The sequence below is a fragment of the Varroa destructor genome, unplaced genomic scaffold, assembly GCF_002443255.2.
Source record: "Varroa destructor unplaced genomic scaffold, Vdes_3.0 BEIS01000004.1, whole genome shotgun sequence".
Lineage (NCBI taxonomy): Eukaryota > Metazoa > Arthropoda > Arachnida > Mesostigmata > Varroidae > Varroa > Varroa destructor.
This window is the reverse complement of record NW_019211457.1, coordinates 9,074,420-9,102,418: the sequence shown is the minus strand read 5'-3', so window position 1 is coordinate 9,102,418 and position 27,999 is coordinate 9,074,420. Positions and strand designations below refer to the sequence as shown.

Sequence of the window (27,999 nt, the reverse complement as noted above, 5' to 3'; positions counted from 1 at the left end):
ATTTCTGTGAATGTATTCTGACGATGTATTCAGGCGGGCAAAAATGCATGCGGCTTTTTCCTGTGTCCTGTTAAAGCGGTCGGGATCAGTTCCTTGCACGGAGTCGGGACTTGCTTCTACCCTAATTTCCTGACCCCTTATTGGCATCTTCGGCTGCTGGAGCCTGACAGGCAGCGTTAGGCTGCCTGAAGTCTACTAGAATTCATCTAATCCTATGTGAGTATGCGTTATATTTATTATATTGTGACAACTGTGAACTAACAGTATAAATATGACCAAGCCGTTTCGTTGCACAGTTCCTAGATTCAACAATAGCAACTTTTGTGGTTTGTTGACAGTTAGTTAGCTCAATAAGGAGCCAATCGCAACGAAGTGTAACAACGGTAAACAGGACATAGCTGAGATAGTTTTATGCTAATGAATTTCATGAAAATGGCCATTATGGCAAGGCTTTGCTCGCAGCGCCGAACGTGACGCTGATCGCGTGTAGCCACATAATGTAACCATGGATTTTTACTAGAGAAACATGATGATAGTTTGATAGATCGCAAGAAGTCGGCTTCAAAGCTCAATCGTCTTTCATCTAAGATTTTCACTTGTTATTGGTTTTTTGGTTTGTCTCGTTTTGCACCCGCTATACATCAGCTAGGAATTTTCCAGTTGAACTTAATCAAATTTAGACTGCGTTTAGGTCGACATTTAAGTTTGAACACCTTCATTTTGCCAATAAATGTGAAATATATTTTAATCCCATGTTTCACCAATTTAATATTAGCAATATTAAATTGCTGCCGCGACTCAGCCGCGGATATGGAGCGATGCGTATATCCTGCCCAATACAAGCTTTGAACGTTCAGAAAAGCGAAAATACCTAAAAACCTGCTTTTTTACGCATTTTTATTCGTTTACACACGCCCTTTTGACATTTATACCAAAACCCCAAAAAACAATTCCTTCCGTGAAAGTGTCTGTCCATTGTTTAAAGTAGTGTATCATTTGTCACCTACTGCTTTTAACGTGTCTTTTTTTTTGTTCGCAATCATGCTGGCGATCACGCTGGCACCATTGCATTTATTATTCGATGTTTCCATGGCTATCTATTGGAAGTCCTTTATCTGTTTGACTACTGCTTGTTATAACAATATATTTGCCTGGAGCGCATTATTATGCATATATCTGCTAATACATTAAATGTTATAGGTAGGGAGACTCGATGGTAGCAGTGCCCACAATAATAGAGATCTAGAGACACAAAACCAAAAGCTGCTTTCCGTCAAATAAAACATGTTCCGTATTATTGTCTTTGCAGACAGCTTTTAGCATCGTCTATATCTACATACAGAGGAGAACAACGTGCTCCTGTTTGGGAGAGGTAGTTTTTAAATATAAACAACGACCGCAGTAGTATCGACATCAATTCGAATAATAATAGGAAGTCACATTTGTGTGTGTTTGTGTGTGGATCTGCAAACGTCGACAAAAAAACAAACTGACTAATCGGTAGAGTGTTTTGCCATTTGTCCAAATGGTCGTGTCTTCCAAGTAACGTTAGCTTTTCAACGATTATATCAGATCTCGCAGAGAGAGCTGTTTTCTCTTAGGCCAGTTTTAAGATGATATTTCGGTACGTACGACCAGTACATACTATTTTTGACTTCCGATATTATCATGATTCTGAAGTAAACGCTGTCGAGATTTTTGGGATAGTTGTAGAAGCTATTGTTCCAAAGTATTTGCCTTTTAGCAACCTAATACATATCTAGAGTGTTTAACCATATGTAGACCCATAATTTAGCCATACTAAGACGAAAAGGAATCATTCTTTATCACTATTTGGTTTCCCCTATCATTTAAAATAAATGCAGGCTGTTTGTGTGTGGGGTCTATTGCTATAATACGTCAAAGCAAGTTCGCAACTGACGTCTATATACCACAAAGATTAGAAGCAATGCTTAACGCTGACACGGATGAGATAGAGAAATAACTAAATGTTGGCTAAAGGGTTGGCTAAGAAAGAAATGATACTGCCAGAGGTTATTGATACGCCAAGAAACAAGCAATACCATTGACTTTAATCTCTCATTGTCGACAAATTAGTGTCCCCTATAGATGTCAATGTTGTGAAACAATTTTTGTGAGTATTTAATAGCTGGCCGAAAACCTAGCTTAATTTGTCCATGTAATAGCGCCTGCATTGTGAGTACTTTATTATCCTATATAATTATAGAAGTTCAGACGATGGTGTAGTCCAGTACGCTGAACAGTGCCTAACCTAAAAATGGCCCGAAAGTTAATTTTCGCCGAAAAAGAAAAAAAAAAAAAGAAAGTTAGGTTCAACCCGTTCTCAAAAGGAGAAAGCTAGATTAAGAACAGAATTTATATTATCCAAGATCATAAAGGTTCATAGAAGTCACGACCACTGTGTCGTACACCGAACAAAGCAGAACTAAAACCAAAGCGTGACTTCCTTTTCAGCAGCCTGTACTTATTTGATCACCTTTCTAATAGAGCTAAACTTCGCTGTGAAACAGTATTTGACATTTAATACACTAGCTAATTACGTAATTGCCACTAATTGGCTGCTACTAAAACGAGGAAATGCTCGAGCTTTATATTTAGTATCACCGTTAAACGACGCTTCCAGCTAAAAGCGAGCCATTCTTGTGATGCAGAAGCACTGACGTCTTTGCCTAGTGAGATTAAGAACGCGTGAGGTGGTCGCAGTTTGAGACTCATTTCCTTTCGTCTTGGGGGTCAACAATGTGAATCACTTTATAACAGCAGTATTGAACGTAAGACTCAGGGAACGTTTATTTAACTGAAGACAACCCGACAAGGCCATCTACTGAGCACTGTGCCGGCTAATAACCAGTTTTGTTCGTAATGACGAATGCCACATTTATATTGGCACAAAAAACTAATCCAAGAACTGATTACCTCTTTGACCCGAGTACATGCATTTGAAAAAGGACTATCGTGATGATTACTTCTGCGTTGACACCTAGGCTTCATAGATAGCCAGATCAAACGGATCTACCTATACAAATAAACTTAAGACATTCGCGGCCTGAACTTGTGTAAGTTGTATTTGTCTATTCTCATTAACGAATGTGTTAGTACGTAACAATTTCTTAGTCGTAGATGATGATTTTCCAGTTTCGGGAAAAGGAGCGTAAAAAAGTAGGACATCTTTTAATATACTAGATCAGGCACACCAACGGATGCTTTTAGCCTTAAAATTAAAATAAGGATATAGGGCTTACTGGATAAGCATTTTCTGTACAGAATATATTATAATGTGAAAATGTCCCGAAAAGTAGTAACAGAGATCTTAATAGGACCAGTAATCGGTTTTTGATTCATTTATGACCAAATAGAGCACGTAGAGTAATCTAAGCTTATCTGAGGAGACCTAGGCGTCCGGTAAGCGGTATACGAAATATTCACGTTTCATCTTGTAGATTGGTAACAATGTCATTTTGCAATGGCCACCGCACACTTGGGCTCATATCAAAATACAACTTTGAAATATGCTTAACTAAAATCATGAAGAAATAGTCTTATAACTCAATATAAAAATAAACTTCAACATAGAAATAGCTTTAATTTTAAATAAAAAAATGTTACAGATTACTCATGTCGTCATTGTTGGTGATCAGAGCGGAAGTGAAGGTTTTTACTTTTTGATGCAATTCGAATAACACAATTTTTAAAGTTGAATTTGAGCAACTTTCCATGTCTTTGTTATAGGCTAGAAGATTTTGGCGTTATTCAAACGTCGTCGCCAGCGGTTGTTGGTTCTCCTATAGATAGAAATTCAACATCGAAGTTATTTAATTAACTACTACTTGAATAAGTTATGATAACACAACAATTTATTAATTGTAGATGTACCTTAGGTTACCCTGACGGGTAGCAGTCATCCACTATTTTAGTTACACTATCCTGCGTAGAACTGCCAAAAAATGGTAAAGGCGCTTTGGAGCACTGTCACCATGGGTATTGCCTACTTATCACGTTACGTCTTGCTGTCCAAATACCTACTGAAAGTGATTTTCTGTAGATAGAAGATACATTTAAGCACAATTTTAGAGAGGGACATTATCTGGTCATCTATAAAATCAAGCATGAAATGTCCCTATAATAACGATTCAAACAAGAGACTGTAAACAATCAATAAAAGAACATGAAGGGAGTTTGAAAGAACAGATGACAAAAATATTTTCTGAAAAAACATAACAAAACTAATAACTACTCATCAAAGATTATATATATATATATATATATATATATATATATATAAACGCGTATTTACCAGTATTACCAGTATTGCTAGTAATAAAGTGTGATGCTTCTTTATTAAAATACATTTTAAGTCATTAATGTAAACGTTTTTAGTGAGTCGTGTTCGCTTCTAAGTTTCGCATTGACGACTCTGATCACGTAATCGATGTTAATACGAGAAATCACCGGTTCGAGTTCGACCAGGTAGGATTCAAGGAATGTCCAAAACCTGCTCTAAAAATACGCCTTTCAAGTAATGGCCCGAACAAGTCCGCATATCTCTTTTTTCCATCATACCCACGTAAAGATACCGCTTTTCATTATGCATTATAATTTTGTGTAGGGACTTGTCCTTGTGGATGCATTCTGGTGTATCATACGTCTTATGCTTCATATTGGTAAAAAAATACGATAATTTTTTATAATAATAATAATGCCGAATTGTGTTCGAAAGAAGACGAAAAGTAAAAATGCACATAATGTTTTTTTACTTCTATAAAAGAGGGAGGACATAAGTACATAGATTTCCGATGCTATATGTCGCTTGCATGCGTTTACAGCAGCTACTAAGTATGAAGTTGGAAGGTGTAACATTCGTACATGATCAGCTACTTCTCGGATGACTTCCAATGACTGATACGGGAAGGTATCATGTCTAACCTTAAAATGGAACTTGTCCACTTCTTTTTATCATTTTATTAATCAAGAATATCGGTTTCCCGGTAGAAGTTAGGCGTCATACGTTAGAGGAGTCGTTAGCATTCCCGATGTATTATTCAACTGCTGAGGTTTTACCTGTGCGCGGGCGGGAGGTCAACCTGGTATGCTTCGGTGCCTGATAAACCCTACCACTCAATTTAGCGCAGTTGGTTTAGGCGCACTCATTCGTGTACCCAGAAAAACGAACCTCTGTTTTGTTTACGGTCATGATGCAAATGTAAGATTTATTTAGTAAATGGACGCATTTAAACAAAAGGTCATGGCTTAAGAAGTGAGATAAGGGTAAAAAACAGGTTGTTTCACTCCACCCACTGCCCCGCGGCCTTAATCTTCTAACAGAACAATAGATGCTTTAGATATTATAAAATGATATTGGGAGTAGTGTCTTAGCTTCCGGAAAAATGCGCTGCTAATAAACTGGCCATAAAATTAGACAAAGATAACTACAATAAAAAGTACAGCGTTTGAAAAATATCTATCAGATAAGTTTTTTTTTTCCAGAAAAGGACAGCGGTGTAAAGGCCTAATATTTTTCTCACAAAAAAAGAGTAGATAAAACTGGTAGGCTACTCGATATTTACTTACATCGTATGTAAAATTACGCGCGAAAACTTCAGAAAGCAGTGGGTCGTATTGAGAACGAAAAATATTATTTAGAGATGGGTTAAGTAAAACCAAGTTAAAAAACGCTCCAGTGACCCAAAAAATATTCACTTAAGAGAGTTTGCCGGACATTTATCTGCTGGTTTTTTTTGAGTCTCTTTTTCTAAGAAAGTTGGAAAATCAATTGTATAATCACCCCCATATAATCTTAGGTTTAATATTCGTTTCATCATTACCTGTCAATTATGCTTTTATGTGCCTCGCAAGTTGATCTGATTTGTCCATCGTATGCAGCGGGAACATCCTTTTCCGCAATGGAATATAGCATTATCTATATTGTATCCCGACGTGAACAACAAACCCATCGTCACCACGGAAACTCAGCGGCGCGCCGACCATTAGCTAAATGAGACAGTATCACTGGAAAAGCACTGAAGTTTACCATTACGTTCGACGATAGTCATACGCTTACGTAGTCAAAATATTCGTAAAACACCTAAGTGTTTCAGCCGCTAGATAGTTCTAACGTAAGCAGTCTTGATTACAATGCGTAATATTCCCGACTGCGTGACATCCCCTCAGCCCTTGTTATGCCTTCATACATGAATTCATCACCGTACAATGTTTCTGGCGATTCTTTACCATGCGCTCGTCAGAATCCGAATCCTCGGTGGCGGGGCTTAAACCATCTATTCTAGACTTTTTCAGCTAGAAGTTTAGCCGTCCAAAGCACCATACCGACTGACGTTTACCATATTCATAGTGCCAAAACTAACCGCTACTTATTATTCCTTGGCCGTTTCACTATACATATATGCTTATATATGGCACGCTCTATGGAATATATTATACATAATGTAAGCAATTGCTATGGCCTAATAAATGTAATAAAATTTTAGATCTTTTTTTCACGAAAAAAGAATTGTGCCTTATAGGAATACATTGTTTTAGAATAAAATAAAACCCAGCAAATTTCAATTCTGAACAAGATAAGGTTATAAAGAATTGTTCTAGTTAACTTCTATTTTGGACATATTTGATTTTCACTGTCTGCGCATTTTGACGATTTATCAAGTGGTGCCCCCCAAATAAAAGCTTGTAGAAACAAGTTAAGCCATGGAAATATGAATTTCCTCATTGAATGTTGTTAAATGTAGAACCTGGCAAAAAAAAATAATGAAAAGCACGGCCAGCCTTGTTTCAAAGGTGCTGTAACGTGTTGCATCCCTACGATGCTGACTTTTAGTTTAACTTATACTGCTCTGATTGCATTTGTTAAAGCATTCAAAATAATTCGTAAAATATCAGTATGTGTTGCAAAATGAAGACTATCTTGCTCGTTTGCATTTCTTTAATGAGGGGAGAGTCAAGTCCATTACAGGAAATTTTGCATCTATCCATGTGGTCGCTATGACTACTTCCTAATGATGACGTCTAGCGGCTGTCGACACAGGCTAATGCAGGAATGTGGTAGAGCCTGTAAAGGGCACAATATGAAGCTGCAAAAAGTCGATGCTTTTGTCATCAGCGCTGTCATCCGATGGTAGACAAACTGGTACGTCGTCTGACATAATTAGGCCTCAAAAGGACCATTTACGATGAGGCTATTCTGAAACTGCACTTTCGGCAGGTTTTCCAAAAGGTAAATCTAAAAAAATACTTCCACAACGAACATAACTAAATGGAGGTGCTTGGATATTAGCTACAGGCCGAGCCTGCGTCAACTACAAAAACGCCGGTGATACTTTTTTTTTGAGTTATTGTGCTGTTCTCCACAGCTAATATTCCATATATGAAATACTCTGAAATCACTTAACAGAGTAAGTGATTTTTGCTCGAATTCGCTAGTATGCTGTTATTTTTGTCTTCGTTTGATAGCGTTGTATATGGAATACCTGCGCATAAATTGTGTAGAAGTGATCAGACACTTTGACTATGTCAAATAATATTTCTCTACGGTTCAAATAATGTGTGAAGACATTAATATACGATACTAGCTCTACGAGCAAATAGTAATATGGTTTGTCTCATTTCGTCTCTAAATAACATGCGCATTCCTTAAAAGCACATAATGACAAGTGTGTTATACTTGTGGATGCGACCGTTATATCTTATGGGATTTCGTAGCTGGCATAATTGTGCGCATTAGAGCACGTTTTCATAAAAAAAAACAAGAGAAGTATTGTATAATTGTAGAAAAATTATATTTGTATAACGCCACTTGTATAGCGCTGTTGGCCTAGACCTATACGTTTTTCAAATGTTGTTGCACTTTAGCTCTATATACGGAAGCTAGTTTTTTCCGTGTATGATTGTTAAAAGACAAGCATATATGTATGCTTTCTAGGATTCGCTGGAAAGTAAAAAAAAGATGCAGAACTCACCTTGCGTGTTTATTAGATCGTATTTTCCGCTGCAGGCTTTTCTAGCTTTAAATATGTTCCATATAAAAAATATATACATATTTTTATATCGTTTATTTGCAAGCTACGGAAAATACACGTTTTTTTTTTGTAATGAAAAGATAAATTGTCCTGAATGGGCAATGTTGATTTTTATTAGCCCATTAATTGTGTTTATTTTCAAACACAGTTTACTCAGTGTTTAGTACGGTACATAAGGTGTTATCATAATAACTTACGCTTTTAGTTTTTCTTTTAATCCGAAGAAGAACTTAAGAAGAAAAGTTTCCACTCACCTATCCCGATAATCGAATTGTACCTAGAATGTGCATATAAAATTATATGAAATATTCAGGTATCGGTTATAGAAGTATTTCACTTGACTCCGTTCTTATCCAATATCTCTATGTATCTGAAGAAGTTTCATTAGGAAGCGCGTGTTACATGTGTTTGCAGTAACCGCGTGTGACTAATCATATTGGAAACGTAATACGGCATGTACAATCTACTGCTGTGTACCATCGATTAATACGAACCTGAATAAACGCACCGAGCATCGTGTAGGCGCGACATTTGAAACAAACCATACATGTCATAGCTGCTTGCATTTGGCGAGTGCGCTTGTAATTATGCGTGACTCGTATCGTACAGGACGGCCTGGACGTTTTTAATGGCAGAAACTAGTGAAAGCTGATCATTTCCAAAATGCGATTGCTGACTGTTATCGCCGTGCTAGTGTTTACCCACGGGGCTATTGCCAGGAAGGAGTCGAAGTATCTTCTTAAGCAGGTAATCACCACAAACAGTATACGGCAACAGAATTATTCTCCGCTGGACACTGGTTAATACACGAGTAGGCCTATTATTTTTTCCACTTGTGTTTGATTCACCGCTAGGGTATTTGTCCTGTTACATCAATCCAATCATGAGGGCACTATTATGGCAGCAAGCCAAAGTAGGTAACTTCTGAACGTGTTGGCTATTCAACTCCGCAAATCGACGCGTAACAAGTGGTCGTTTGTTACTAATCGTAAAGACCTTAACTTTGGATTGTGTAACTTACAAAGTACATGCGAAAGTACTTAGCTAAGTTTATCAACACATCAAAGAACCTATCAAATCTGACAAATCGTGGGTGTTTTGTACCGCACACTAAAAATATAAACGACGTCGTATAAGTAATAGTGCTTCATGTATCTAAAGGACCATGATCCTCTAAGCCCATATGTAGACGACTTTTTTTTCTGAGGAGAACGAAGATGATTTTCTAGAGAACTGATAAATGATAACGGTTTATGCTTATGGTGCTACACTAGACGCCGGTTTCGAGTAAGCAACGCGTACTTTGAATTACCAGGTCTAAAGCCTCTGGTATTTCGTTAAGCAGGCGAATTTCGGTGATTCCTATACCATTGGTGTTGAAAAATAGTGAAAATCTAGATGTTGACCCTTAAAGCGGCTCAAGCTTATACATAAATTTACATGCGATCTCAATAAATGTTAAAAAATACAGTAACTGATTCGATTGAAATGTTTTGGAACAAGATTCGAACCTAGACCTGGCTGACCCAACCCAGAAGCGAAGCCAATATCGTCGTCTAGGATATAAGAACAAAGACAACGTGAATACGGGACTTACAACTTTTATTTGGTTCATTCATTATCTTATACATCAATTAGCTAGATTTTTCTTGACCCGGTCCTATAAATGACGGTCGCGTTGGGATCAATGTCGTTGATTCTGGGTGACTACAAAAACAGCTTGTGAACTCTGCTTTTTTTGGCCTAATTCAGCTCTATAATTGTATGGAAGGGTAGCAGGTCGTCATAATAATAATGTTAACGCCAAACTGGCGAGTGAAAGTCAGGTAGGAGCTATCGTATCTTATATAAAGTATCAGATGTGAATCCTTTAATTATGTACAATTGGGGCGTAACTGATCCGTAGATTGTAAGAGTCGTTCTGTCGTACGGCAATTCAAATAATCGATGAAGTGACTAAAATACATATTTGATGTTTTATGGAAGGAAAAGTTGAAAGTTTCTTTCATGGGTAGAAAGGTTGTCTTTTAGCAGCGACCTATAAAACCAGTGGAATGATTTGTACAAGGTATATGTATCGCGCAAAAACTAGGCAGGATATATCGGGGAGACTTTTGCGCTGTCTCCATTTGCTACTGAGTACTCTTAGGTAAAAGACAGCCCGTCGTTTCCACTTATTTCCGAAGAGGGAATCTAAGACTTTGTTGCAAAGCTAATCGAAGAAGCAACATACCTAGTTGGCCTATCATCCAGAGGATGATCCGATTAGTAGATAACTTCTTATCAGTGTTATGTGTGACATTATACTACAATTTCTTTAGTGAAGACGAAAATGTTTAAGAACACGCACTTTTTTTTCTGCAAACCGTACTAAAAGCCTGTATAGGCAGAGTGGTAAAGGAAAGATACCCAAGAAAAAGGCTTATTCGTACGTAATAGCAATTTAGTTACTCACTTTCTGGTAAATTGAGCTTCTTGCCTGTAGAACAAAAACGTGTGCTAGCCAAATAGCCAATATTGATTGTTTTACATGAGGCATGATCGACAATGTTCGGAATAGTCTACACGCCAATTAAAAGGCTTTGATTACGGAAGATTGAGGGTTCGGTTACAAATTTAGAGCTCAGAACTGGTGGAAAAGTTTGTAAGCAGTGTCAAGCAACAAGTGTTATCATTGCCACACGTTACACGGAATAGGTTATACGTTACGTTAATTTTTTTCATTCGATATAGTTCAATGTCACAGGCCAAAGTCAATGATCGTCTTATGTATGTTGAGTAAACTGTATTCCATTTACTTAACTTACCTTGTAAAAAATCACCATCAGGACTATTGCACACTCAACTTTCACAGCAGCTTATTCAATTAACTTATCATGGACCCAGACCGTAATCTATTGGCCGAATTCCTAATACAGCAATATTCTTTCGTTTTTTTTTTGTTTCTTCGTACTTCGTACAAGATACTTCGTATCTTGGGAACGACTGCCTTTGCTACATCTATCAAGAGGCGTGGCTTAAAGAAAAAACAAATACACGATTCTATTGTTCGTGCGTCAACCCGGAAGACCGGATAGGAGCGTGTAATTCCAACTTTTGCATCACTTCAAGTTTTACCTATGGAAAAATCCAGCTAAATCTGGTTGCAGTATACACACTTCAATATATGATAGCTACGACTAAACCGTAGTCGAACGAAGTACTAGTCCTGGGTGAGCTTAAATGAGCTAGATAGTACTATGGATTAAACTATTACCGCAATTTTACAAGAAGCTATCAAGACAGTATTGTTACCAAATCAGTGGAACATCGATGTTGAACTCTCAGATTTTATTCTTCTACATACAATCTATCAGGCTCTGCTACGAAAGTAAAAAGCTTTTACGTATCGATAAGAGCCTGTCTACGACGCCTGGCGTAACCATGGTACACTTGAGCTTAAACGAAACATTCTTTCAGACGTTTTCATGCGTGCATGTATTTGACTGTGTCTTCTCGCGTCAGTAGTCTAGGTTACATTGAACGTCTCCAAGTGTTTAGCCTTAGTAAAAAATTATAGTTGGCGGAACTAGGTCGCACTGTTGCCAGTCTGCCAGACTAAGCAGACTTCAACCACAGTCTGGTTTTTCTGTGTCTTATAAACTATTTGTACCTGTAAATGAATACATACTCTACAGAGATGGCCAGTCTAGGTGGAAATACCTAGTTTTTAGTTTTACCGAAGTGCCATCTTATGCAACTTTTTGTTGAATGAAGAGCTTGAAGGCGATCGGTATGTGGTGTTATTGTGCGTACAAAAATCGATTCTGGAGCGCAGCTTCTTTTTCATGGAACTTTTTCAGGAAATCCATTGCTATACCATCGCACTATAATAGCTGTCATCTGTGCTCAAATGGTTTCCGCGTCGAAAATCTATACAAATGCGTACTTTACAAGTCTCCCATAAATAGTGTTTCATCGAAGTTCCAATTTGCCTAGAACGCAGTGAGTAGGGGCGCCCCTATGATGATTTTCCTAGCATGAAAGGCCATGCGTTGTTCCTTTCATCCGAAAAGCGAGGCTCGATAGTAGAGAGTCCCGTCTCCCTACGATCCGTCTTAATGCGTTGCAACCCGTCCACTGTCGGAGAGCTTGGCTTCGCTTAACCGACGCAATTACTTTATAATAAATAATTATAATTTAGCAAAGATCGTTTCTACCGCATATGGCAACAGCTGTGCATTCATGTTCATTGTATTCAGACCTCTTGAAATGTTTATTGTGGAAATAATTATCTTTTTATCTATTTCTAAGCTTACATGAATGTATGGATGAACGATTCCGCCGACCGATTCAGGATCGACGAATTAAATAGTATGGACTGCCTTGATTATTTCAGTAAACGTGTCGAAGAGGTCGTGTGTCTTCAGAACTTTTTATTACAGAGTATTAATTACAGAGTAAAACAATTTTATGTGTATATATGTTATAATTATAATTTTATTAATTGACTCAGATGTGATCAAGATCATAATTTGCTATTTAAAATCGCAACAAAATTTACTTTACCACTTGCTAAACAAGAGCCTTAGTTCTTTGGTCAGCCCTTGAGGCAGCGTTCAAACCAGCAACACAATAGCTGCAAAGTGCCAAAAATTATACCCTTATACGTACAAAATCATCTAGTAGTGGTACCTAGTAGTAACAAAAGTTGCTCGAAGAGGATTTGTTTTGTTGTTGCGAATACGAAGAAATTGCTTCGCGATATCTGCTAGCATACTTGAATATAGCCTATGTACATTTGATGAATGGTATCCTCACGTACATCAAGTCGCCTATTGAGATCCCTGCCGCCTGGAATTAATTGGGCGTAATGAGGCTTCGCCTTCAAAATAGCTAATAACTGTTATGTTTACTGCACAGGGAGAAAGTAATGTGATGAAGCTGTTGACGTATGCGAACTTCACGTAGCTATTAGAGTGACTAAAAGATATACGAGTCTCAAACTATGCTTGCAAAAACACAGAAAAGTGAAGGGACACAGCGATATGGAAATCCGGATGATAGCCGATAGTGTCCTGCCATAATTTTCAAAATGCTTCTCTTTATCATAAGAGAGAAATGTCTGTTATGTAAAGCACCCAAGTGATTTCTAATCACTCTTCAAAGTAATTCTTGTACCATTTAAAGCGTTCACCATTACAATCGAATTGGACAAATGACAACTTGCAGTCGGAGGAACTTAGGACTGAGCCTCCTCCACCCCAAGCGAGGGCATGAGGAAAGGATTACAATGCAATATTTGATCATCGCTATTACCATTACCACGCCATAGCTAGATTTAAGCAGTACTTATTATTATTATTATCATTGGGGGTATTGTATATATAGGGTTATTAAGTCTGTACAGACGCATCGCTAATGCAATTTCGATATAAACGACGCTTACCCTTCGGTCCTTTGTGAGATACGCTGTGCTTTCATTGCCCCTACTAATACTGTGCCAAAAATTGGTATCAAATTTTGTTAACAGATTGAGTAATGTTTTAAAACCTAAAGAAATTGAAGGAAAATTAACTGGATTTCAATTTCATTAATTTCAATAATCTTTATATTAGGATAAGTTAATTATTACGGCGCTGTATTATGTGGTAATAAAAATAACATTTTTCTATATTTGTTTTTATTGTGATTTTTACTTATTAATCTAGTTTGAAGACGCTAAGAGCGAACTCAGTTCGTGACAATGCATCGCCTGTTTGAGATGTCCTCGAGATAAGTCTCCATATGGGTAACCATAGTTACCCATTGCAATATACTTCCTTCACTTATACGTTATTCAAAGCTACGGTATGCTTTTGAGTGCGAAATCATGAACTCTGCTGTGATCTATACCGTTGTAGATTAGCTTTCGGTAACCAATGTACGTAGTATGACTTTCTAGTGTAGAACTGATATCGTTACGGATGAAACCGTGATGTGAACTAAATGCAAAACCGTGCAGATAACGTGGCTTTGCAGTCAAACGCGCCCACCTACTTATGATAACCGGAGCAATGTCCGAAGGGTTATAAGAGCCGGAAGCTTTACTAGTCGAGAATTAGCTAAGAAAAGACCTATAAAAACGATTAAGGGAGACTTTTTTTAAAATTATGCTTCTAATATCTAAGTTCTGTCCAGATTTCAATTGTACTAATTTCATTGTATGAGGCCCCAGCTTACAATACATAGTGATTGTATGCTTATTTATTACTGTAGACAGGTGAATATTTCGTTTAACTATTCACTGTGTTTTTTTTTGTAGTTTTAGTCGTCTATAATGGCACCTCGCATAATTGACGAAAGCGTGTGTTCATCATACTAAATGGAGTAGGGTCTTCAATTTTGGAAATATGGTTATATGTTCTTCTGGTAGCATTTACGTATAGCAGACGTTACTTTTTATTGCAAATTCATTTAGCCACCAATCATTACCGAAATTTCTCCGAATTCTTACAGTTAATACACATAATTAGCAGCAGTTTCTATACTATAAAAAAAAATTATTTAACTGGAAATCCTGTATAAGGTTATAATACAAGAAATGTAGCTATATCTAGTATAATTTTCAGTCCACATTATGAATAATTTATAATTTCGTTTTTCATTTATTATTTTTGTATTTATCATTTTTATAATTTTTATTGATTATTTATAACTAGCTTCAGTCAAACTTGGAAAATAAAAATGTTGTTAGTTAGATTTTATTTTTTGCTAATAATTTTAATACAAAATTTCTTGTTCCTTGGGGAGGGGGGAGGGAGGCTGAATTCCTAAGATAGCCTAAACGAAGAGTTCGCTTCATAATAAAAAGAGAGCTTTTCATCTATACAGTTACATGTTCCAGTGCATAAATGGCTAGAAATTCTCAAAAGAAGCTTTTGTCTGAGATGAATGGAACCGGTATCATTCAAACATTTTGGCAACTTTTAATGCTACCGTAAGGCCCTTTTAATTGATAACAGGCCTAAATTCAGCTCTGTATGGTCCACTATTAAAGGATAGCTTGGAGTATGACCACTGGCCAGTAAACCTGTAATCAAAGCCTGCTGTATGCTCGGTGCAATTGGACAACTATTTTTTTGTAAATCGAACCAAAATTTTTCGATTGGGCCATTATTATATTGTGCCGTAGTCATGGATATTCAGTTTCATACGTTTTCATATATGGCTCGTTCACGTAAGCACATTTTCCGTTCAAGCACAACCTAATTCATCATGCTACCTTTCAGTGCTATTATACTTGCCAAGGACTGCTTCGACACAGAGATTTTAAAAAGATTTTATTTCGGCCAATTTTAAGGTCGACGTACCCCCTTCGCCTGACAGTGCCGCCAAAGTAGATATAAGCAAAATCTGTTTTTAATAAACTTTTACTTAATTTTTATAAGCATATATACATTTGTACATGTAATTTACCCATGATCATGAAATTGTAGGGTTCTCTGCCTTTTAAATATGAGAACTAGTTTTGTCCAGGCATCGTGAGGGATCATTGAACTGAAAACTAAACTTTGTTCAATAAAAAAACATCAAGCATATATATATATATATGCTTGTGGCAGTTGGTTTGTTCCTAAAATCCAATTTGTATAGTATTTACCTTCCTCTTTTCTGATTTTAGAGTTGTATCCCCAGATAGAGGCCGTGCAAAAGGGTTTTAAATTGTAGCCGACGCTCAGTCATAAACATTACATGCGGGGGTCATAAAGAATGTGCTAAATTGGCCTTAAAACTTTGCTTACAAACACTAAAAAAAGTTAAAGGAACGCGTTAAGAGCAGATTAAGGTTGTTTGGAAAAACTAACTAACTTTAGTTGTACATTTTAAAACATGTGATTTTTCCTCTTCCTGTTAATATCATGATATTTCGATTAAAAAAGTGGCTTGAGAAGCTAAGCTCAGTGGCAATTCAAGTTTTTGAACTTAATGAAAGTGCACATTCTCGAAGAAGCGATGCTATACGTCAATGAAGTACCTATATTATCGCGGGTTAAATACCTCTCACGTTTTATGTGCTTCGTCGTCTGCAGATCTAAACAGACGCTCAAGAGATGTTGACTCTTTCATTTAGTCGCTTACTTTAGCGAGTGTTCGGACATTGTTTACGAAAAAATGGCGACTAAATTTATTTATCCTTATAGTAAGCGTTATTGGAAGATTTGTACGTTGACCGTGACTGGACAAATCTACAACTTTGTGACTTTCACCTTTATTTGTATTATCATCTGCCATTGTACATATATGGTTGTGGCATAAGCATTCATTAAGCAGACGTTGATATGCATGTGTACTTAAGTTGACGTGTGAAATTTTCTAAATTTGAAATATCTGTTAATAGCGATGCTGTTGTTGTTATTCATACGTTTCTAATGAAAGGTTAGTGACCGAGGAACCGACTTATAAAATGTAGTGTACAAAACCGACCATGGCATCGTGTTTATATACGGGCGAACTGCGATAAGATTGAAATATTTTGTTATACAACGAGATTTACCTCATTTGACTGAACGATTCCCGTGCACTAGAAAAGAGAGAACCTACAAAGTTCCTAATTAGCATCTATACAAGTTTGTTTTGTATTCGCTATATTACAGCAATTAGGCTGGATAATAAAAAAAAAAAAAAAAAAACACTGTATATCATTGAATCGGAAAATCAAGTTGATACTTTAACTAGCTTTGTTGATAGAAGCAAGTTTGCAAGATGTTTAAGCGAATGACAGAAGGCAGAGATAAGTGTCACTTCTAATGATGTGTTATTTTTTTTCAGCCAAACAAAACCATTTCTGGTACATCGTTAACACTTTACTAATAAAAAGCTATGAAACTGCTTTTTATAGATTTTCATTGCATTATTTGTTTCGCCAAGGTTGACACAGATTTCAAATTGCTAGTGAATTAAAATGGATAAACACTTTAAGAAGTTAGATTCTCTCGTAATTCCAAATGAATAAGCGTTACGTTATATTATTACATTGATGTGATTAAACTATTTTGTTTCAAATAGAATTCAAAGTTTACTGACCGAATATAAACGATAATTGTATTTTTGTGAACATGCTTCAATGTTGTATACACGACAAATTTTTAAGTTACTGTGTGATAATAGATATACACTTAGATTACCAGGTCAACAAGCTTTGTTTTCTCAAATTATCCATTGCACACTTTTAAATGATATACGTAATATTTTTTTTATCAAACGTGCTAATAGGCTAATAAAAAAACGATTAGCAGTTTTTTGTAACTCGAACTAGAGCGGCATACTACGACTTTCGTATGGTGATTCGAATAAGTTAACTATATATATGCACATATTCAAAGACACACATATACGTTACGGAACTTTTGCAACCGCAGTTAAAGCGCACGGTTTGAGAACAGTTGATCATCAAGTTTCAAGGCTGACATCCCCTCCCTACTCGATACAGATGGACGGTTTAGCTGATGTACGAGCTACGCATTGATTCAATGCGTACTACAGTAAATAGTATTACATAAGCAACGTACGCTAATAATGCAATTGACTAGCCCTTAACTTTCTTATCGAACTCAACTAGCAATTCCTTATGGCGCGTTATATATATATGCGCATCTGTTTGGACATGTGGACTGCCGAATAGCTTAACGTGTCGAAGTATGAAACGCTCAAACAACTTTTTCAACTATACCAAGACTTTTGCCTCACGCTGTATAACAGCAAGTACGTATCTAGCTTATCTATCTCTGATTGTTGAATCTGTGTATATTTAATTAATTTTTTTAGAGGCGTATGGCCTACATAAGGCAATTGCTGTAATACCATTTATATATTGATCGCGCACCGTTCATAATGGCCACTGCTAAGCAATTTTTAAAATTAACATCGTTCTTTTTCCCCGCCTTGTTGCTGTTATTGCACGAGTGAAATAGTGTGTTAAGCTCAGAAAGGAATACGTTTGTTAATTTTAAGTCTGAGTGAGGTCTGTTAACTTTGCAAATTGTGCATTGTGCGTTGTGGTAAATGTCGAAAAAGAACTCTAAAGCCGATATTTCTGCAAACTACTCATTGGTTTTGCGCGGCAAGCGTTATTAGATACATTTTTTAATGTGATTTTGTATGTTTTCTGTGAGCTACGCATCACTATATGACTGTCAAGCAAGATATATACCCTACCAAGGTTTGTATTTGTACTGGTGTTCCAAATAGGTTAATTTTTTTTCGTCCATTCTTTGCAGCTTTCTTATCGTTGGTGAACCACTAAATTAGGAAGGAGCAAATTCATCGCGCATTTTTCGAAAGAAAGCGTGAAGATCCTCTGGAAGGTACGTGTTCCGCATAAACGAAGTACTTATTATCTGGTGGCCACTTTGTTCAGCAGGATCTATGATGGATCTTCTCCCCATTTCTTTGTCTACTCGCTAACCATATTTTATGTGCTAATCTGTGATCTCAATTTTTATCTAAAAAAACCTGACAAATGAACGCCATGCTACATAGATGTTCATAGAGTCGTCTCTTTTTTTTATCGAAGGCGTTTTTTAACAGTTTTCTTAATTGTTCTTCGCATCGCCTTAAATTGGTACGAAACAGTAATGATTATTCCATCTTTAACATGATTATTGAGAACGCCAACAAAACAACATTTCTGTCTTCACGTAAATATCTTACGTGGTAAAATTCTACCGCAAATTTGTCGAATCTTACGAGTAATGTGAACTCCGAATGCATGACACACCTCCATCTACTGCCTTAGATAAAGCTTTGTAATTAACGGCTCAACAGCTAATCGCTAGCTGCCTCTCAATGAGGATATTACTTAATGGAGGTAATAGATAATAAAATCTAGAGTTTCCTTTTCTTAGCCACAAGCAACATTTAGTTTCTTCTCGAAAAGTTATTCGTTAATCATGTCAAGCTTATCTATAGATGAGAGGCTACCTAGAGTATAATCAACTATTCTTCTTTCCACAAGATGCTCTTACCGATTTTTATCTTTCCCACTGTTGAGTGGTGCTTAAAGCACGGTGCACGTGGCTGTCGGCATACGGAGTAATTTATTATCGTGTTAGCATGTGATGACAACCAAGACCGCGCTGCTGTGTAGCGACGAGGCAGGGCTCATCATGTAAACACTTTACGTGCGTAAATATACAATGCTTCTACTAAAACTGAGAATCATTAAGGGCTAATTGGATATATAGCACGATATATTAAAAAATTACAACTGGAACTGTGAAGTGATTGCAACTATGCCGTTTTCCTTCCTAGTAAAGAGATTTTCGTACTAACAAAAACTGAGGCAGTTTAACGTTTTAAATTTACCGTGTTTCTATTCTGTGCACTGCTGCGTAGTAAAAAGCATTGGGCCAGACTGGCCCAATAGAGGCTATTTTTAGCAATTATAAAATTAGTGAAAATTAGTTCAAGCCGTGCCTAATGGAGAATAACGTTACCGCTTGAGTTAAGCAAAACTTTACTCGATATAGCACCCTAGCTGTTGTTCTGACACGCAACTATTGAATTTAATTTCATTTCATGGTTTATAGCGCAGAGCAATCGAGTTGAATCAGTTTGATTTAGACATTGCAGACTTGCGAGCGTGTTGCAAATTGACACTAAACCCATTATATGGGTCAATTTGACCACTTAGTTTTGTTAAGGTTAATATATTTAAACGCATATGCATTGCCATGGAACATCATACCATCGAAGAGGTACGTCAACGATCGTTAAGAAACAGAACATTTTTGAGGATCACATTTTAATCGGGTATGGTAAAAATAATGACAGTAGTTTTAGCATTAAATGAGAGGCTTTGTTTCAAGTCATAACTGTCAAAACTGATATATTCTGCTAACCAGTCAAGTTTATTAACTGGATGAACTGTCACCTGCTGTTGATTGAAAAGCGTAGCTCGCTTCCATTTACTGAGATCACAATATTAACGGTGACTTGCGCTCTTGCAGCGTTTCCAGAGTTCATACAACGACCGTCGAGTAAGTAGCTCAAGCTGTTGAAAAACTCAGCTTAGTGGCCGCAGTTAATAGTAAGAACATGTGTTAAATGTGTATAAATAATAATAAAAAATTTGTTATTCCAAATTTCAGAAGTTCTCGCGAACAGAGCCTCAGTGTGATGCAGCGTCGTAATATTATTCGAAGTCGTAATAAAGCTCCTAATGGAGCCCATTCGAACGGAAGCCGAAACTCATATGACAAAGGAGCAGCAGATACTTCACCAAATTTAAAACTGCGCTGTTCATCTCAAGATAATTTTCATCAAAATGCTTCAGCTGATGTCAATGCAAATTTACATGCTCGCAGTAGTCGTGTCACATCGTCCCATCAGAGAAACTGTAGAGATGACGTCTTCCATAGTCCAGTGCGTGTTGCTCAAAAATTCAGTTCAATTGGCCAATTTTCGAAATGCTTTCAGAGTAATTTTGAGAAATCTAACAAAAGAGGAAAAACACCTTCTCCTGCTAAGGAAACTTTCAATATTCCTTTGTGGAAGCGGCTTTTCGTGCAATGTGATGAAAAGGAAGTTGATACGATAACACAATTAGAACGTGATATAGAAAACGAGCCTCCAGACATGCTCGTGATTTCACGAAGTGGTACGCGGCATCCCATCAATAAAAAAGTTCTAGCAAAAATGTGTGGTTACTTTGAAGGTAAGAAGACGTTGAAGCTTCACAAAGTGTATTCATAAATAAGCTTCATAATACGATGAACTGATGACCGCTGTGTTTTTCTCAGTGATATTGGTTCGCTTCGTTCTTTATGAGAAGTTCCGTTGCTTAACCACCGTACGACTGTATATTTCGCAGTGCTAATAAATAGGCTTATGAAAATAGTTTATCTCAGTACAAAGTATGAGATACCTTTCTACTTTCCCTCACGGAGTTCTTTCTGGGTTACTTGTATTACGAGTCACCTAACCTGACAGCAGGTCGCCAAAGCAATGCGACAAAACGGTAATTTGGAGCCTGTAGTAGAAGAAACAGTTAACAGATTCGGCTTTAGAAAAAAGTTATCACTTTGACCCAATAGCGGTGCCAATAGTTTCTATAATTATTGGCTGTTACTACAGTGGGAAACTAAAGAGCGTAGGTTCGAACCTGTTCTGCAATGCATGTTACTGTAACACAAATGCGTCACTGTCCATATCATATATTGTCCCCATGTAATAATGCCAAGAATGGGAATGTTTTCATGCGTATTATTTTGTACAATTGTGTCAGTGTGAAGGAAGTAGAAACATACATTCGGATGCTCATTCATTGTTTTTTTTTTTGATTCTGACTTGCTACTGCCATTGGATTAACGTGTGCTGTCATTTCTGTGCCTGTTCAACCGAAATCGCTGATCACCTGGCAGCGATTTGCCGTAGCGGTATGAGAGAATTAAAAGTAAATGAGGTAATGTTAGAAATTGAAGATGAGCTTCTTACATCCGTCTTCAAATATGCATACAGTGGGGAGGTGACGCTAAACGAAAATAACGCAATACAGATTTACAAGGTGGCACACTATCTCCAAATGGATTCTCTCGTAGATGTCTGCAGCTACTTCATCGGTCAACGGTAGGTGTATTACACTCCCAAGCTAACGATTTGGTTTGTAAGGTTATTTACCATTTTATACTTAGATCATTATCAGCAAAAGTTGAAGTCAATTCAATGTTTATTGTAACTTATGGAAAATTACTAATCATTATAATAGGTGATACTGAACTTCCGTCGAAACTTTTATTGACGACATTCTAATAAAACTCAATTAGTATCGATAATTAAACTCAAGAAACTCGACGTCCTACTCGGAGCCTACGAATTATGTTTTTAATAACAAAATTTTCGATCCTAATGCTGATCCTGGATAATAGTAGCTCTTTAGATTTGTACTATTTTTTTGAAATAAAATAGCAACGACCAACTTTAGAAAGTCAATGGCCTTTATCCTGAAACCTCTTGGCGCTTGCTAGCCTCAACAGGTTTCTTCGTTGAGTAGATTTAACGGAGTCCATTATAGAACCGCCATCTTGCGTGACGTTTCGAACTTTTATTAACGTAGGTACTATGATACCAGGTAGGAATGGGGTAGATTATCGGCTTGCTGCACCTGTAAGTGAAAATAAGTCGTCGATAAACCACGCATATCTCCAATGAGACTCAACCTTAAGTTTACAAAAGACAACACTCCTGAAACTTGTCTCCCATAAATTGTGCTCTTATGTACATTTTCTAGATAGCAAAGTAAAGTGAGATGAAGAGAATCACAAATACATATCTTCGTGCCTTCAGTGGCGAGTATAGACTGCGTCAATTTTAAACATACGGATGGACGGAAATATATATTATGTCTCCATATTTCGAAACGGGACCAATATAATAACGCATACAATGGGTTATCATAAAAAAAAATGACGACTACATGAGTCGCGACAAATCAACACAAAAAAATTGTACGTAGTCTGGAAACCATGCTTACATTATTAGAGATTTTTTTTACAAACAGTAAAACACAAAATCTAAAATCACAAAAAGCACTTTGATCACGAATAATGCCATTAAGGTACTTCTTACCCTAAACCACACGTTCTTTCCGAAAATAAAGCTTTTAAATGATTCAATATGAAGGTTACACCTACATTTTTTTTTTATACTATATGAAACATTGGTATCACTCCCACGAAAACAGATCGGCAGCCTACAAAGGGTAAAGCCAGTAAACCTCGAATGATTTCTAAGCCTGCACACGTCATTCCGCAACAGGTTCGTATGTTTCTTGGCCTATACGCCGCCATTTATCCAGCTCTACTAAAATTTTGTTATTTTTGAATCTTTTTTGTTGGTTTAGAATTCGACAGTTTTCAAAAGATCTGTATGATTTAGGACTGAAATTCGGGTGCGAATATTTCACTCTCGCTGTCGTCGACGCGATCTGTCGGTCTCCTGAAATTCTAGAAGACGAATCGCTCCTATCTCAGATGAATATAGATATGTTTCAAGATGTTTTTTCCAATGACAACCTGCTGGTAAGTATTAGAAATATGAGTTAAGACTTTTTCATCCGTGGCTGGAAATCTTGTTTGCATGTCAAAGGCAGTGCGAATACAAATTATGTATATTAATATGTACGTTCGTATCATAGTACGATTTATTCACGAACAACTGTTGTTCTTGTTGATGACACGTGCTCAACAGGTAGAATCTGAGGATAAGGCATGCGATCTGGTTCTGCAATGGGTAAGAGCAGCTGACCGCTCCAAAGCAGATATTCGATGTGCTGTCGAGTGCCTACGCTTGCCTCATATTACCCCGATGGCCGAGCGAAAGCTTAAGGAAATGCTCAGTAGCTACGAAGTTGAGGTGGTATGTAATTGCCCTATTAAGCCTTGAGCATTTTTATTTTTAACTATAGCTTTCCAAATGACGCTTGAATACATGTCTTCGAATCCTAGATAGTAAAAGGACAATATGTTTATATTTGAATTCATCTACAATCGCTTGTTGCACAGCCACTGTTTACGACCTGCGTGAAACGTAACTTCACCGATCTGCCTGAAAAGCAGTTAGCGTTTCGGGCCAGTTGCCCGTCCCACGTTCATATCTTTTGGAAGGATGAAATGGGCAGTGCGGACGGTCCTGTAAACTTCCACATGACGTGCATGCGGTTTCGTAACTATGTACTGTCGAATTACATCATAGATGCTTCCCAGCACAGGATCTATTCAGAAAAGTACGTTTGCCAGCTGCAACCCCAGTTAAAAAGCATCCATGTCATATGTAACTTCCACTGTTGTATCGTATATATACAAGGATAATACGAATGAAGAGATTATATTTTAAATCATAAAATTTAGCTTAGTCTGATGAAGAGGCAGCACAAAGCTGGACAGCTGTTACTTTTGTGTATTTACTTTTTTAGTGCAAATACTATGCAGCAAATACTGCTCGTTATCATTATGATTATTATTAGATGACTCTAATAGTACTAAGCCTTTCTTTAATCTTCTGTAGTTACGAGTTTCTAGTTGTGGACAACCAGATAGTCAAGATCACACAAAATAAAGAAGAGACAGAGTTGAAGGTGGAGAGCTTAGAAATAATGGGCCGTCTCACTTATCGAACGGTTTTCAAACGTGAAGCGCCACTGTCTGACTTTACCGCTTGTTCCGATGGTTCACGTTGTGTGATCAGTTACTTCAATGGTTTCGGTCGGCCTCCTAAATTTAATGCTTGCGACACAACGGACTGGAAGGTAAGTACGATCATAAAAGGCATAAAACTAGGTTTCACAATGTGATAGATATTCTGTCTTCTAATAACATTCCTTATTCGGTGTACGGCTTACTGATTTTATTACATTATCTAGTAAAGAAGGCTCGGTTAGCATGTCCTCCCATCTTGTCTCTGGATATTGCCTGGCAATGCTTTTTGTTTACCCGTTAGAACGCTTGTAAAAGATTATTATACGTGCATTGATAACAGACCACGACTATTTTGATTTTGTAATCAGGTACGATTGTGTATAGGCAGCTGTAATAGGGTTTCACAGGTATCTGTCAATGTGGCTAATTATGATTTAGTTCTAAATTAACATGTTCGAATTATTGCAACTAGTCAGCGTGCCCGCGATTTCTTACTTGGTCTACTATTCGTCGTAGAGCTCAGTCTAAGAATTTCATTCATTTTAGCTCACTGTTTTTCTTTTGTTAGCAAATCGAAGACTATTATGAAGTTCCGTCGGAAAAGTTGCGCTTTAGCCCGCGTGAAATGAGTTTCTTTGAGGACGTCGTATTTATCATGCGGAACCAGACAATGTTCATATCAGATCGGCATGACAATTCACTCACTGAACTCGAGATTCCAGAAAAACTGGGCCACAACAAACTCGTAAGCTTTATCCACGTCAACAATAAAATCTACGTCTATGAAGACAGAAGCAGTGGAGTCATTCAAAAGCTCTTTAACGATCGGTGAGTGAAGCTCAGTAGATATGTATTCAGCCAATACTTTAAGTTTTTTCTGTGGATAATTAGTACAAATATTAACTATAACTTGTATGTTCTTGGATTTTGGATTTAATAACAAAGTAAATTTTCCTGGCTTTTATTGATATTTCCTGGGCTTCTATTGGTACATGCTGTATATTACGTTGTTGTATTGCTGGTGACAGGCTACATGTCGTCAATTTGGAAACCAGAGAGATTGAAGACACCATCTTAATCGACTTCCGAGTGAAAGATCGAGATATTCAGCGAGTATCAGGTCACAGGCCCGGGCGGGTTCGGAAGTTTTTCCGCTTCGAGAATAGAATATACATTGTTATCCAGGAGGACGGGATTGGTAACGCTTTCTTCATCAGGTATTATATAAAGAATACAATTAGTCAATTTTACATGGATCAGTTCATCGTGTAGTAACCGTTAGATCTAATATTTTTGAAAGAATTTCTAGCGCATGCGTTTTAGTACTAAGAAGTTTTCGGCTCTGTATGAAAAAAAGAAATTTAAGATCTATGCTTTCAAATAGTTGCTTTTCTTGTCCCAGCCGGGTTTCCTAGTTTGAGCCAGAACTTAATCAATATTAATACATCAATTTATGTTGATAGATGCTTCTTCCTTGAATAGTGCAAGGCGCTCATTGTGGCTTCATTGTTAATGCGGCGAGACTGGCTTTGTCGGGCTCTATGCTATGCTTTAAGCTTTTGAGTACATACATCGAACCGTTTCTTACAACCGACACTGCCAAGAGAAATATTTTTATCTCTTACTGCACTACTCGTGTTGGTGAAGAATCGTTAACTTTCTTTTGAATATCTTTATCATCAACAATTAACAAGAACTCGCCACCTTGTACGTTGTTATCGTTGAAACTAGAGTAGTCTCGTAACGAAAATTAGCAGCTTGGGCATGATGAGAACCTTTACCTCGCAGTCGGACAGTGGTAATACACAGTTTGGTTACAGTTTTTATTGCCATTGACACAACATACAGGAATAAAGCTTTAGGCCCACCTTGTTAAGTAACGCTTGCTTAGGTTGGACAAATTCGCAATTGATTTTCCCTGAATCTTAACGAGAGTGAGGAACTGCTTAAGCAACATCAGTTTTTTCTTCGGAAAACTGTCTGAGTGGTTGTCTTCCAGTGTCCACTAACTCTCATACAATTTTTTCCATTCCATAAGGCTGCCACTAAATTGCACCGCTCCGATTGTAGTTTGCAATGATGAAAGCAAATTTGCAGAAAAAAAGAAAGAGACTATGGGAATAGATGGACTATAACGCTTGACTAGCAGCAAACAACTGATAGAAAGAATAAACAGTCAGCAAACACTCTCTTTCCAATAATATTACTGTTACTTTCAGGTTCGATCCCGGAAAAAATACTTTCGGTCCAGCCCAGAGCATCAGGGCTTTTGACTTCATCAACGGTCCATCAAATCGCATATTTTCACGCAAGTTCCTCATGCAGGTACCAACCTACTTCCGCTACTGCCGTCACGAGTCTATTCTTCAGGCGCATCTCCGAACTATAAAAGGGCGAAACCGAGAGCTCGAAATGGCACTACTTAAAAAATACGTTTAAGTGAGGATCATCCACTACTACAACACTTTGTTAGGGTGTTTTTTTTTTGTTATTCGTATTATTATGGCGACGTTGGAAAATGAAATTTCATATCTAATGAGAATGTGATTCGTCTCATTTGTGATATGCAGCTGGGCGTAAAAACTGTGTCCACATAAACGAGTGAAAAACTAGTGCACAGAGTAAATGGTATACTACGATAGACTCTTGAGCTTTATGTTGGGTTGCTTACAACAGCTGCGTTGGCTATGAACTAATGCTAATGTTTCTTCTATATCCAGAAAATTTATACAAATTAACGAAATATTTAACATGTTAACACGGATTTATAGAAAGACGGTTGTCCAAGAAGCTGCGCTGGTAAAAAGGCCTCATAGGTTGTTGAACATCGATCGTAGGAAGACGTCATTGCTAACATACCCTGTATTTAGGCCTACGTATTAAATAGAGCATACTAAAAGAACGGTCAAAACGATTTTGATTCGGCGTTATGGATTTATATATATATATATAGTATCAAATAGATAACTAATGCTTCGAGAAATCTGAAATAGCCTTTGGCATAATATGCTTAGTTTAGAGGTTGTTATATGCAAAACAGACGAGTATCTAGCTTAAAGAATTGAGGTCAAGAATTTTCAAAAAAGTAAATATCTTTGCTTATTTCAGAAAAATAGTCGCTACTTGCGCCTCCGCTTTTGCTGTTGTACTAGATTCGAGTATCCTATCCGATATGGCGCGATCGAAACCCCGTAATGCGTTAAGTAAAATATTTTTAATAAATAAGAAGGTTTAACGGTATCTATCCCCTGTCTCAGGGGGTGCCTTAAAGTGAACTGAGTAGCCAAATGTTGTGGTTAAAATGTTACTAGAAGGATTGCCCTTTCTCCGGAATTAAACTCATGGGATTGTTTTGTGCACGCGTGACACTGTTACATCTAGCTGCAAAATGCTTTTTTGTACAACCAATCAATTTTGAATACGTCAGATCTTATAATTAGATCAGCGATTTACCCGACTGGATAGATCCCGTTTTAACGGAGCGATTTACACTTGTGCAAGTTTCTGTGGATCAACCGAATCAGTCTGAATTGCTAGGCATTGGTTTAATTTTACCTTTTGACCTAATTTGTGCAATCAAAGGAAAAAAATAACCATGACGAAGCACCTGCCCGATACAATGTAATACTGTTTTAGATGAGAGCTGCTAGAAAAAAAGAAAGCGAATGTAAGTTAGTTAATAAATAAAAAATGAAGTGCACTGAAACATGGTTAACATAAAGCATGTGACATAACATGTTCATTCATTTGTATTAACATCTTCGGAATTGTATTAATATTTGAAACTAAATTTT

The 27,999-nt window shown here is 37.1% G+C and overlaps 1 protein-coding gene across 9 annotated transcripts; it reads left to right on the top strand.

The window, feature by feature from the left end:
• Positions 1-40: 40 nt before the first annotated feature.
• On the top strand, positions 41-27,939 carry LOC111248691 (uncharacterized). Of its 9 annotated transcripts, none has more exons than XM_022801445.2 (12): positions 41-216; positions 1,310-1,624; positions 18,290-18,376; positions 20,162-20,727; positions 21,434-21,638; positions 22,912-23,089; positions 23,259-23,426; positions 23,573-23,793; positions 24,075-24,315; positions 24,774-25,033; positions 25,234-25,422; positions 26,425-27,939. In XM_022801445.2, exons 4-12 carry the CDS (start codon positions 20,190-20,192, stop codon positions 26,642-26,644), a joined length of 2,220 nt encoding a protein of 739 aa, XP_022657180.1. In that variant the 5' UTR covers positions 41-216; positions 1,310-1,624; positions 18,290-18,376; positions 20,162-20,189; the 3' UTR covers positions 26,645-27,939. The 9 variants fall into 9 exon arrangements, with proteins under 9 accessions (XP_022657180.1, XP_022657181.1, XP_022657189.1 ...); XM_022801449.2 differs by lacking the exons at positions 41-216; positions 1,310-1,624 and adding exons at positions 16,306-16,448; positions 17,632-17,774; XM_086987204.1 differs by lacking the exons at positions 41-216; positions 1,310-1,624 and adding exons at positions 16,317-16,448; positions 17,432-17,774.
• Positions 27,940-27,999: the final 60 nt, after the last annotated feature.

Bases quoted from the DNA above. Each gene is read 5' to 3' on its own strand.
- LOC111248691 (XM_022801446.2), top strand. From the start codon at position 20,190: ATGCAGCGTCGTAATATTATTCGAAGTCGTAATAAAGCTCCTAATGGA. The intron at 23,794-24,074 runs GTACGTTTGCCA...AATCTTCTGTAG, and splicing joins CACAGGATCTATTCAGAAAA to TTACGAGTTTCTAGTTGTGG. The intron at 25,423-26,424 runs GTATTATATAAA...TGTTACTTTCAG, and splicing joins GGTAACGCTTTCTTCATCAG to GTTCGATCCCGGAAAAAATA.